General features: G+C 42.1%; 1 protein-coding gene across 1 annotated transcript; it reads left to right on the top strand.

Annotated features, from left to right (window-relative positions):
- Positions 1–1,524: 1,524 nt before the first annotated feature.
- Positions 1,525–5,924, top strand: LOC139390013 (potassium channel subfamily T member 1-like). The gene is made up of 3 exons (XM_071137115.1): positions 1,525–1,582; positions 5,462–5,546; positions 5,774–5,924. Exons 1-3 carry the CDS (start codon positions 1,552–1,554, stop codon positions 5,901–5,903), a joined length of 246 nt encoding a protein of 81 aa, XP_070993216.1. The 5' UTR covers positions 1,525–1,551; the 3' UTR covers positions 5,904–5,924.
- The last annotated feature ends 6,979 nt before the right edge of the window (positions 5,925–12,903 follow it).

Below are 12,903 nucleotides of genomic sequence, written 5' to 3'. Positions count from 1 at the left end.
CACAGGGTGCTGTGTCATATTTATTGAGGGGCAGTACAGGGTGCTGTGTCATATTTATTAACTGAGGGGCAGTACAGGGTGCTGTGTCATATTTATTAACTGAGGGGCTGTACAGGGTGCTGTGTCATATTTATTAACTGAGGGGCTGTACAGGGTGCTGTGTCATATTTATTGAGGGGCAGTACAGAGTGCTGTGTCATATTTATTAACTGAGGGGCAGTACAGGGTGCTGTGTCATATTTATTAACTGAGGGGCAGTACAGGGGGCTGGGTCATATGTATTAACTGAGGGACAGTACAGGGTGCTGTGTCATATTTATTAACTGAGGGGCAGTACAGGGTGCTGTGTCGTATTTATTAACTGAGGGGCAGTACAGGGTGCTGTGTCATATTTAGTAACTGAGGGGCAGTACAGAGTGCTGTGTCATGTTTATTAACTGAGGGGCAGTACAGGGTGCTGTGTCATATTTATTAACTGAGGGGCAGTACAGGGTGCTGTGTCATATTTATTAACTGGGGGGCAGTACAGGGTGTTGTGTCATATTTAGTTACGGAGGGGGCAGTATAGTATATGTGTCATCTTTCATAGTTTGACTATAGGTGTTGTATGGAATGAGAATGATACGGGATTAGTTGGAGAATTTAGGATGGACATTATTGTTAGAGATGTTTGCAGTATATTTTGCTGTAAATTATATATTATTGTTTGTCAATGACTAATTACTGTTCTCAGCAGATGTAAAATCCTATCGTAGTAATATAATTAAGTTGTGTTGGTTTTTTAAAGACAGCTGTTTTCACCGTACAACCTTGCCATCCATTCACCTCACTTCATTGAACATCATTTCAAGGGGTGTACAGAAGTGTCATAATGCCTCATAACATCAGTAACCATATAAACATCCCACAATGCCTTACATTAACATTGAGGAGTATCCCATGCTCATTCCCCATTATTCAAAGTATTCTACATGACAGTATGACAATGAACCTGCATAACCTGTTATGGATGTGCTTAACCTCTCTATGAATGTGCATAACCCTTCACTTGGATGGAAGGACGACTGAAGCATATGAAGCATTTTGCCTGCATCTCCTCCCTTTCTTTTCCTCTCTCCTCAGCTTCCTTCGCCCTCTTTTTGCAAAAGAAAAAATGATTTCTCTATATAATTCTCCATATAATTCCATATAATGCTTATTACGTAATACAGCCAGAAAGCCATTAAAAAAACTGAAAAATGTAATACGTAATAAAGGATTACCGTTATTTTGAAATTGGATGCTTGAGCCAGAAATAGATATTTACATTATAAATAATCAAATAATTCTACAATTATTAAAGAATAAATATGTAATAGCCTAACGTTTAACATGGGAACATGATTTTTTCTTTCTTTGAATATTTGTTTGTTTTTACTTCCCCATTTGAAAACTGCAATTTGCATTTTTGCTGCTTGCCTGACCTTTTCTTTCTTCTCTCCTTTCTGTTTCCTTTCTGCCTTTCCCGTCTGGCTTGTAGAGGATGTTGCTAATCTTACCGCGAGCGATGTCATGAACCGAGTAAATCTAGGATATTTACAAGGTAATCCCACGTACAGTAGTGGTCACATACAGTATGCAACACATTTAATGTAGTCATCACTCTCTTAAACGTGTCAAGTGTTCTGAAAGCATTTAAAAGACATGTGTTGGAGAGTAGTGCTATTCTGCGAACTATGGTCAGGTAAGAATGTTGTTAGGGGAATGTTTTCATCTAATATTTAAAATAATTATATTTTGTAACAAAGTGGTGAATATAGGCCTACCACCATCCCTCTAAAAGGGGAGGCAGGTTGAGGATTGAACCAGTAGTAGTTTAGTATCTGTTTTTCACATCTATATGAGTAACAGAGTAAGAATACTGTGCTATTGAATGACAGTACTACAGTCACTGGCGTAACACAGTTTCTCTGGACCCCCGCAAGGTCGGAGTTCGCCTCTCCCCAAGTAAAATCGAAGTACAGACTCACTGTCCATGGTGCTGAAACTGCAACATGTCTATGTGGCTGCATGCCTATCGGATCAATGGAGGTCTTTCTGTGGTGCCAGGGCTTAGCTTAACTTTAGGTAATAGATACATGTTTATTGGTAGGCCTGTCTGGTTGTAATTTCCCATTTTCTCAAGCTATACACAGTGTCGCAAAGCTGCCAGTTAGACTGCTGACTCGCGGCAAAAATGTAATTCAAGTTTGAAATTCAAATAAATGTTTGATGCAACTGTATACTAATCAGCTACCAATTTATTATTTTTTAAATATACAACTGTCCTGTATAGCCTACCTGAACCTGACTGCATGACATGAGCCATCCTCACACTCTCTCCCAGCTTGGATAGAAAGTTGCTGTGAATAAAACTAGTCTATTAATGCTAAATAATACAGTCCGTCCACCCTCAAAACACTAGCTCACTAGAGATCGCCTTATTATGCAGTGTAGGCTAATATGTATAGCTGTGTACAGTACTTGTCTGCTATTTACTATAAAGTTGTAAGACAAATGACACATCATCTAGCCTAACAATGAGGGAAGAATTTGTTGGTTGGAGGGTAAATTTAGCCACAGTTAATGTTTGAATTTTTCGTATGTCTAAAAGCCTAAACAAATGGGCTGCAATATTCAAGGTAAATTAAATTAATTCCAGACTCCCCTGGTCTCCTGAAGTCCTTTTTGTGTGAAAATGTTTTCACCACGGCCTGTAGGTCTAGATTGCGGGCCAGACTGTTTTCTATAGTGAGTACTGCCAACTCAGACAGTCTTTCCTGAGACATTGTGCACACAATTTTAACTTAGTCTTGAGTGATGCATGCCAATATATGCCAGATATAGGGGACTGTTGATATTGCAAGCACACAACTTAAATGCTGGTTCACCGGTATGAACAATATCACAAACATGTTTATTTGTACCAACCCTCAAGAACTGTTGTCCTCCGCTAAAGATGATAATCTGTTTGCATCTGCCAATTTATTGTCTGTCCAGTATCCAGACGACCTGTCCCCAGAGCTTCCTTTACAGTTCATCTCTTTCTGTAATGTTTTGGAGTCTGGCAATAAAGGAGAATGAGAGGCTCAATTAAAGATGTTGCAGAACTTCTTATTCGATGCACCACTCCCTTCTGCCCAGTTTCCCTGATGTTGCTACGGCAATCAAGCTGTTTTTAACCATCTCTGTAACTGTCGCTTCTACAGAAAGGTTGTTTTCTAAACTAAAACGCATAAAGAACTACCTAAGAAGCATTAGGCTCTCGGTCTGATATGAGCTTTTGAACGCCTGAGTAAGCTCCACTCATTACACTGGCGCCATCATAGCCTTGACCATGACATTTGTTCACCGATATCCCCTTACTTTTAATCAGTTCAATAGTACATTTTTCAAGGCCTGAGGCACTTTGATCAGTCACATTCCTGAAGCCCAAGAAACAAATACTTAGCTTCCTAGTACATATGGACATTAAAAAGGTTTATGAATGACGTTTTGAAGGGTTAATGTCAAAATAATTTCTAAATATATATATAAACCTCGATGACAGGCGCATGGCCCTCCAGAGTTCGTGGCCCCCTGTCTTGCGGGGGCTGTGGGGGTGTCTGGTTCGCCAGTGACTACAGTAGCCTGTGAGTGACAGAGTAAGAATGCTGTGTTATTGAACAAGATTACAGTAGCCTGTGAGTGACAGAGTAAGAATGCTGTGTTATTGAACAAGATTACAGTAGCCTGTGAGTGACAGAGTAAGAATGCTGTGTTATTGAACAAGACTACAGTAGCCTGTGAGTTAACAGTGTTGGTCGTCTTAGAGTTACAGGGCATTTCAGAGCAGCCGTTAGGAGAGGAGACCAGAACAGGTTAGATGGAGACTCATGATCAAACATCACTACTGCATGACTCTGTGTGATGATGGCAGTGGTGGGTGGCAGACACACAGTTTTTCTTTCTCTCTGTCCTCTGCATTGTGTGGACTGAAGTGGGAGACATAGGCCTAGTTCACACTTAGGTTGAACAACTGATGTACGGTAGTCAAATATGTTGTAGGCTCCATCAGTTTTACCTGTGTTAACTAAGCCTTGTTGACTGGCGATGGATGAGGAGAGATGGCCAGACGGAGTACCAAGTTACTGCAGGGCAGGAGTGTGTGGTTAGATACATTACAGGGCAGGACAGAGTGGAGCAGAAAGCATTATTCCTGTGTTGTTCAGAAGGCCAACAGTTCATAGCTATCCACACACCAAAGCTACACTGGGAATTGTGTAGAAATATAACTGTGGTTGTTAACAGATAATCCCATTTAGCATTTGATTAGCCTAAATACCAAATCATTTGTAATATTCAGCACATTTTAGTCCCTCTGAATTATATTACAAGACGATCCTAGATGCTATATTTTGACCCCTTCCAATCCCACACTACCAATGTATTTTGCTTCACTCTTTGATTAGTTGAGCCTTACTTCGTTTGGTTGAACCTCACTTTGATTGTTTGAGCCTCACCTCGTTTGGTTGAGCCTCACCTCGTTTGGTTGAGAATCACTTCGATTGGTTGAGCCTCACCTCATTTGGTTGAGCCTCACTTCGATTGGTTGAGCCTCACCTTGTTTGGTTGAGAATCACTTCGATTGGTTGAGCCTCACCTCGTTTGGTTGAGCCTCACTTCGATTGGTTGAGCCTGTCCTGCCGGATGCCAGAGCATGTCCTATTTGTGTTTGTGGGTCTGTCAACATTTCTATATGGGGGGCTGAGTGTCATTGGCATGGCAACCATGGTGACGTGTTGACGTGAGTGACCAGGCAGACGTCTAGAATGTGCAGAAGGTGAATCTATACAGTCGGACAGTGTCTGCATGTCTTTCTTAAACCGCGCATGGAGAGATACGCTTGCCTTGTGGCAGCATGGGCCTACCCTGTACCAGCCATGCCCTGTCAGTAACGGTTAGACCTTCTCTCTCTCCTGCCCACTCCGCCTGGCATTATAAGGGGCAAACACAGGTGGGTTTGGAGAAGCAGATGCACTTTACCCCCCAACCCCCAAGCTTGAGCCCCATTCTGTCCCAGGTACACAGCTTCTCACTCTTACACACAAACAGGTAAAACACACACAGCTCTGACCTTAGATCAGTGACTAGGGGCAACTTGATCCTACTTCAAGACAAGCACAGGATGTCAGGGGATGCTATATCAAGGGGTACACAGTTACACACCATTGATTATATTTGAATAGACATTATGAAAATGAACACAGAACTCGTAGCAAACAAGATATATACTGTAGACTTGCTTTATATGCATATTAATTTTTATACCAGTCTACACCCTTACTGAAGATCAAGGAGTCAGGGAATCCTATAGTTTCAGTTGCTAAACAGAGCATTATTGGGCTGATGTTGACTAGTAAAACCAGACCATCTGTGAAGACCTGCCCCTGTTCTGTTGCAGATGAGATGAACGACCACCAGAACACTCTTTCCTACGTTCTCATCAACCCCCCTCCAGACACCATGCTGGAGCTCAATGACATTGTGTAAGTACCGACAAGAGAGGTGGGATCAGTGGCCTCTTCTTCTCTTTTCAGTATGTACTATACTGTATCAAGCTGTGTCGACTGTACACAACCTTGGGTATGGTATAAAATATTGTTCCCGATTGGGCACAGCAGTCTATTTTGGACAGTACAGTTCTCTAGTAGTGTGTTCTATAAAAATGTGGATATGACCCAATAGAGTTGGTTTTGCCCTCGTCTCTCTCCAGGTACATTATCCGGTCTGACCCTCTGGCGGGCCCTAACGTGCCGGAGGATCCAGCCCAAGGGCAGAGCAGCGGTGGCGGCCGGATGAGGCAAGACTTTGGCACTGAGACCAGGGACGAGACCCACCTCTGAAACTCCCTCACCTCACCCCGATTGCCAACCCCCGGCACAATATATATATATATATATATAGATATATTTAATATATCTATATATATATATATATATATATATATACACACACACACACACACACACACACACACACACACACACACACACACACACACACACACACACACACACACACACACACACACACACACACACACACACACACACACACACACACACACACAGAGCTGCTATGGAAGGATGCATAAAGACTGCCTCATCATTAATTAACTACTTCACCTCTTGGAGAGCTTCAGACAGGCCCTCTTGGAGAGCATCAGACAGACCCTCTTGGAAAGCATCAGACAGGCCCTCTTTGCAACAGATGAAACAGAAAGAGTGCACCAGTCACTGGAGGGAGAGAGAGACGGACTGGAAACACGCCCCCTTCCGGACAAGTAAGCACGCCCCCTTCCGGACAAGTAAGCAACCAGAAGAGATGATGATGTCAGAGGTCCTGTGATGCTCTTAATATTTAGAGGTTAGTTTGATTTAGCTCGTTCACACGCTTGGTGGATGGAGCTCGCACTTTAGGACCAATGGAAAGGTGTCACAAGAGCAAACTCTGCCTGTATGGTATGCTGGTGAGCTCGACCAAGCACACCTGGTGTGTGTGGGGGGACTGTGTAGTTATCAGTTACGATAGCAAGTCATGTACGGAGTTTGGTACAGAAATGGTTATTCCTTATCACAATGTTAAGGCAGTATTCTTACAAATCAATCATGATAGTACATAAGCACTTTTTAAATGACATTGATTTTCGTTTTTTTATTTCCTATTTTCAATGTAGAAAACATTGTATCTTATATAGGGACCCTTTTACTGCTCATGCTGGATGTTTCCCCATTTTGTTTTATAACATGACATTTCTTATTAGAAGTCTAGAATAGTAAAGGAATTGAAGAACCTATATAAATTCTTCCATGCCACTACAATATGTCGCTCTATTTGTGCCATTTGGTATCTGGATATTTATTTTATATCTGTCAGTGTTCTACTTAAGCTAATGTACAACCATTCCTTATTTCTGGCAGGATTTTATGAATCATTGTACATTACAGTACAATGATCCTGATTTTCAAAGCGGTTTACCGTGGAAAAACCTATGTTGTTTTGCACAATAAGAGACAGGCACAGGAAAAGTGAACGTTCACTACAAAATGAAAGTTTGTTATATGTTTTCAGATGTCAAAAGTAATCCAATGTAAAGATGAGTTGGAGTTAACTATCACTTGAAGTCTGTTAGTATGGCCAGTACATGAGCTTGGAGTACAGTGTTGCAAGCTGGATTCCAATATGTCCTTTCACTTATACAGGAATCACTTGTACAGTAAATGTAGTATTGTGTGTGCTTTAGATATTGAATCATTATTTAAGGGTTAGGAGATGTATTTATGTTTTATTTTATTTTTTTCGATACTGTTGGACTAATATGTGTGGTTTTATCATTGTAAATAGTCTAACACTTTTAATCTTCATTGTTTCGTTACCAAAAAAATCTGGGTCATTTTTACAGAAATTATAACAAGGTCTTGAAATACTTTTGCACTAAGCTCTGTGGTCGTTAAGAGCATTATAGCATGACCCTTTAACCCGAAACTTAAACTATACAATAAAACAGACTACAAAATTCACAGCACAGTATGAGTCATACATTCAGAGAGAGGTGTTATAAACACAATATCAACTTAGTTAAGTTTGCAAAGTTTAAGGTTCATTGTCATTGTAAATGACACAATATACTTTGTCCATTTAGATGGAATTGTTGGGGGTGAAGCCAGCATACAAACACACACAAAAAGAGGACACCATAATACATGCATTTCCTGACTGCATGAATACGATTAGGTTGTTGAGAAAGTTTGTTATGATGGAGGAAAGGCAATTGATACTTTGATATCAGGACTGAAGTCGTTTAATATATATTTCTTGCTGTGTTTGAGATGTATAGTATTCCCACGCTGTCCATTGATTTACTGTAAGTGTAGATAGAATATGTTTGATTCTAGCCAGGCCCCCACAGAAAGGCAGTTTACAGATCTGGAGGACTAAAGAAGAGTACAGTTGATCACCATGGAAAGAATGAGCGTGTACAATCCCATCAGTCACCATATAATTAGAATCCATAGAAAATCTGTTTGTGGTTTTTGAAGTTTATACTGTAGTTTAGAAAGGGGCATGCAAACACAAAAAGCATGTTTTTAAATAAAGCTCTCCAAACCAGATGTGTTTTCCTACAGCTAGATTGCCGACCTGTGTGAAGTATCACACCTAGACAATGAATCTGATGATAATATTCCCCGCTTCTTTTTTGTAAGCATATCATTTGATATCTTTATATGGAACCATGCATGTTCTCCAAAAACCGCTGTTCACTGTATCATGTCCTTGATTCGTTGTGAAAAGGTCCATTTTCTACTATTTCTTATTATGAAGTCTGTGTACTTCTCTACCATGATGTAAAATATGAAACAATAAATGCTACATGCAGCAGGGAACATTGAAATGGATAAACACTCCTGTTGTTTCTTTGAATCACAGAGAAAAATGATCACTCAGAAACAGCATTGAGATAGCATTGCTGTTAATCATTATTAACAGGGTGGTGGCGTTGGTTGGGGTAACACATGTTCAGTATTGATTCACTCTAATGTTGACAATGTACACAGTTATGAAACATAAACCAATAGAAGTAAAACGATAATATCACACCAGTATCATATGAAAAAGACTACATAGTGCTTTAAAATTCTTAAAGCCACGGCCGGTCCTGTCCCTTCCTCTGTTTGCGGGTGTCGTTTACCGCCTGTCTCTGGTCCATTGGCCCTGGTTCTGAACCACCTGGTTCTGAACCACCTGGTTCTGAAACACCTGGTTCTGAAACACCTGGTTCTGAACCACCTCCTGCAGCAAGTCAGTAAAGGTGTATTCATTCTCCAGCAGCAGGTGGTCATCACTGGCAGAACCACCACTAGGTGGATCACCACTACACTCTCTTCTCTCCCTGCTGCGACTCTTTGGCACCCCCTTTGGGTTGGATTGGCCTCTACTCTGTCTGGGAACTATGTCTGAAGAAAACTGTGGGGTTTCTTGAGGTTCGTTCTCCAATTCTTCAGGCTTTTCTGGAGCAGGTACGGGTATCCGGGTATGGGTAAGGACCTCACTGGACATGAGTAGCATTGACCAAGCTTGACAAGGACACACTTGACTCAATTGAGGGTTCAGCATTGTCCAGTTGGACTACATCATGATCTGGAGAGATTGTTTCAGAGTCTACTCTTGAACTCCTCACCAGTCTCACCTCTGTCCTCTTCTGTGGGTGAAGATTCTAGAACACTGACAGTAGTGTTGCCCCCACAGAGAAACATCAACTGAGATAGTGTCCATTTCACATTCGACCTCTTGGTCAGGATCAGGTGATTGGTTGTCTGCTTTGACTTCGATCTCTTGGTCAGGGTCGGGGTCATCCGATTGGTTTTCTGCTTCACCTTCAACCTCTTGGACAGGGTCACGATCAGCTGAGAGATTCCCTGTTTCATATTCATCCATCGATTAGTTATCTCTTTCATCTTTGACCTCTTGGACAGGGTCAGGGTCAGTGAAGAGACTCAGCCCCCTCTGTGTGGCATTGTGGACCTGCCACTGAACCAAGATGGGGGAGACCCTCACTATGGCCTTCTTTGACCTTTGTTGTGGTCAGGGTTAGGTTTGGCAGAGTCAGGGGCAATAGTCAGATAAGGTATGATCTCTGTATCCTCAGAAGCCTGGGTTGTATTTCTGCTGCCATTTTGTAGATTATAAGTCATCATCATCACTTTCATGTTCCTGACTCGCTTTATCAGTAAGATCATCTTTTCCTGTCAGGTTTCTAATGTAATGAGTCCAGGTGGGGACTCATTACATCCTGGCTCTTTGCTGCTCTACCTCTGACGTCTTCATATATTTATACAGGTTTTCTCCATCAGTCTCCACAATGTGTATTTCCTAATCAGTCTCCACCCTGTGTAGTTCCTAATCAGTCTCCACCATGTGTAGTTCTCCACCCTGTGTAGTTCTCCACCAGTATCCATCATGTGTAGTTCTCTGTCAGTCTCCACCCTGTGTAGTTCTCTATCAGTCTCCACCCTGTGTAGTTCTCCACCAGTCTCCACCCTGTGTAAGTCTCCATCAGCCTCCACCCGGTGTAGTTCTCTATCAGTCTCCACCCTGTGTAGTTCTCCATCAGCCTCCACCCTGTGTAGTTCTCTATCAGTCTCCACCCTGTGTATTTCTCCACCCTGTGTAGTTCTCTATCGGTCTCCACCCTGTGCAAATGTATATGTAAAAATAAATAAAACTTATTTATATATGTATTCAGACCCTTTGCTATGAGACTCAAAATTGAGCTGTTTCCATTGATCATCCTTGAGATGTGTCTACAACTTAATTGGAGTCCAATTCAATTGATTGGACATGACTTGGAAAGGCACACATCTGTCTATATAAGGTCCCACAGTTGACAGAGCATGTCAGAGCAAAAACTAAGCTGTGAGGTCGAAGGAATTGTCCATAGGGCTCAGAGACAGGATTGTGTCGTGGAAAGATCTTGGGAAGGGCACCAAAACATTTCTTCAGCATCGATGGTCCCCAAGAACACAGTGACCTCCATCATTCTTAAATGGAAGAAGTTTGGAACAACCAAGACTCTTCCTACAGCTGGCCGCCTGGCCAAACTAAGCAATCGGGGTAGAAGGGCCTTGGTCAGGCAGGTGACCAAGAACCCAGCTCTGACAGAGCTCCAGAGTTCCTCTGTGGAGATGGGAGAACCATCTCTGCAGCACTCCACTAATCAAGCCTTTATGGTAGAGTGGCCAGACAGAAGCCACTCCTCAGTAAAAGGCACATGACAGCCCGCTTGAAGTTTGCCAAAATGGCGCCTAAAGGACTCAGACCATGAGAAACAAGATTCTCTGGTCTGATGAAATCAAGATTGAACTATTTGGCCTGAATGCCAAGTGTCACATCTGGAGGAAACTTTGCACGATCCCTACGATGAAGCATGGTGGTGGCAGAATCATGCTGTGGGGATGTTTTTCAGAGGAAGGGACTGGGAGACTAGTCAGGATCGAGGCAAAGATGAACGAAGCAAAGTACAGAGAGATCCTTGATGAAAACCTGCTCCTGAGCATTCAGGACCTCAGACTGGGGTGAAGGTTCACCTTGCCACAGGACAAGAACCCTAAGCACACAGCCAAGACAATGCAGGAGTGGCTTTGGGACAAGTCTCTGAATGTCCTTGAGTGGCCCAGCCAGAGCCCAGACTTGAATGCGATCTAACATCTCTGGAGAGACCTGAAAAGAACTGTGCAGCGGCGCTCCCCATCCAACTGGACAGAGCTTGAGAGGATCTGCAGAGAAGAATGGGAGGATTGTGTGTAGATTGATGATCAAAAATAATTAATTTGATCAATTTTACAATAAGGCTGTAACCTAGTAAAATGAGGAAAAAGTCAAATGTGTGAATACAGGTTTTTAGAAATGTATTATGAATAAAAAACTGATGTCACATTTACATAAGTATTCAGACCCGTTACTCTGTACTTTGTTGAAGCAGCCTCGAGTCTTCTTGAGTATGGCGCTTCAAGCTTGGCACACCTGTTTTTAGGGAGTTTGGAGTTTCTCCAAGGCCCTTCTTCACCGATTGCTCAGTTTGGCCGGGGTGTCAGCTCTAGGAAGAGTCTTCGTAGTTCCAATGACCTCATTGCTTGGTTTTTGCTCGGACATGCACTGTCAACTGTGAGAACTTATATAGAGAGGTGTGTGCCTTTCCAAATCATGTCCAAACAATTGTATTTACCACAGGTGGAAACCAATCAAGTTGGAGAAACATCTCAAGGATGATCAATGGAAACAGGATGCACCTGAGCTAAATTTCGAGTGTCATCGCAAAGGGTCTGAATACTTATGTAAATAGAAATAGGTAGAATACTCACTATTCACAATGATCTACCTCAGAATGTAGCCTTGCATGACAGACTCCTATGTCCTACTAGAACATGTAGCATTTACACAGAACTGAGGAGTAAATCTACCACAGATGTGGACAGAGTGTTTGACAGTATGTGCTGTTCTGTGAATACACGACACTCAGAGAGCCACTTCAAGAGAACGAACTGCCCGTTGCCATGGTAGGTGTATGCATGACTGCAACAGTTTACCATGGTTATGAGTGCTGCATGCCATTGAAGCACAGCTGGGAGATCACCATTGTTCCAGTTGAGTGGTAGAGGGAGAGACAGTTCACACTAGGGAGGCCTGGAGGATAGCAGCACATCCACCAACTCCCTTATAGTGACGTGATATGGGTTGAAATGAATTATATTCAGTCTTTTTGGCCCAGCCCCGGTGGAACACCTAAATGATTTAAGTGAAGCGTGCCTTCAATAATCCCTAGGTAACTGGTGTGGGGTGAAAACAAGGCATGCAAAACTATACTGTGAATATGCAAGTGTCTCTGACGAGAACACACACATGTACAGTACCAGTCAAAAGTTTGGACACATCTACTCATTCAAGGCTTTTTCTTTAGAATATTAGTGAATACATCAAAAATATGAAATAACAAATATGGAAACATGTAGTAAGCAAAGACATGTTAAACAAATCAAAATATATTTGATATTCTTCAAAGTAGCCACGCTTTGCACACTCTTGGCATTCTCTCAACCAGCTTCATGAGGAATTATTTTCCAACAGTCTTGAAGAATTCCCCACATTTGGTGAGCACTTGCTGGCTGCTTTTCGTTCACTCTGCGGTCCAACTCATCCCAAACCATCTCAATTGGGTTGAGGTCAGGTCATCTAATGCAGCACTCAATCACTCTCTTTCTTGGTCAAATAGCCCTTACACAACCTGGTGGTGTGTTTTGGGTCATTGTCCTGTTGAAAAACAAATGATAGTGGGACTAAGTGTAAACC

This window comes from Oncorhynchus clarkii, chromosome 30, assembly GCF_045791955.1.
Source record: "Oncorhynchus clarkii lewisi isolate Uvic-CL-2024 chromosome 30, UVic_Ocla_1.0, whole genome shotgun sequence".
NCBI lineage: Eukaryota > Metazoa > Chordata > Actinopteri > Salmoniformes > Salmonidae > Oncorhynchus > Oncorhynchus clarkii.
Note: the sequence above shows the minus strand (reverse complement) of the source record. Positions and strands in the feature narration are given on the sequence as shown.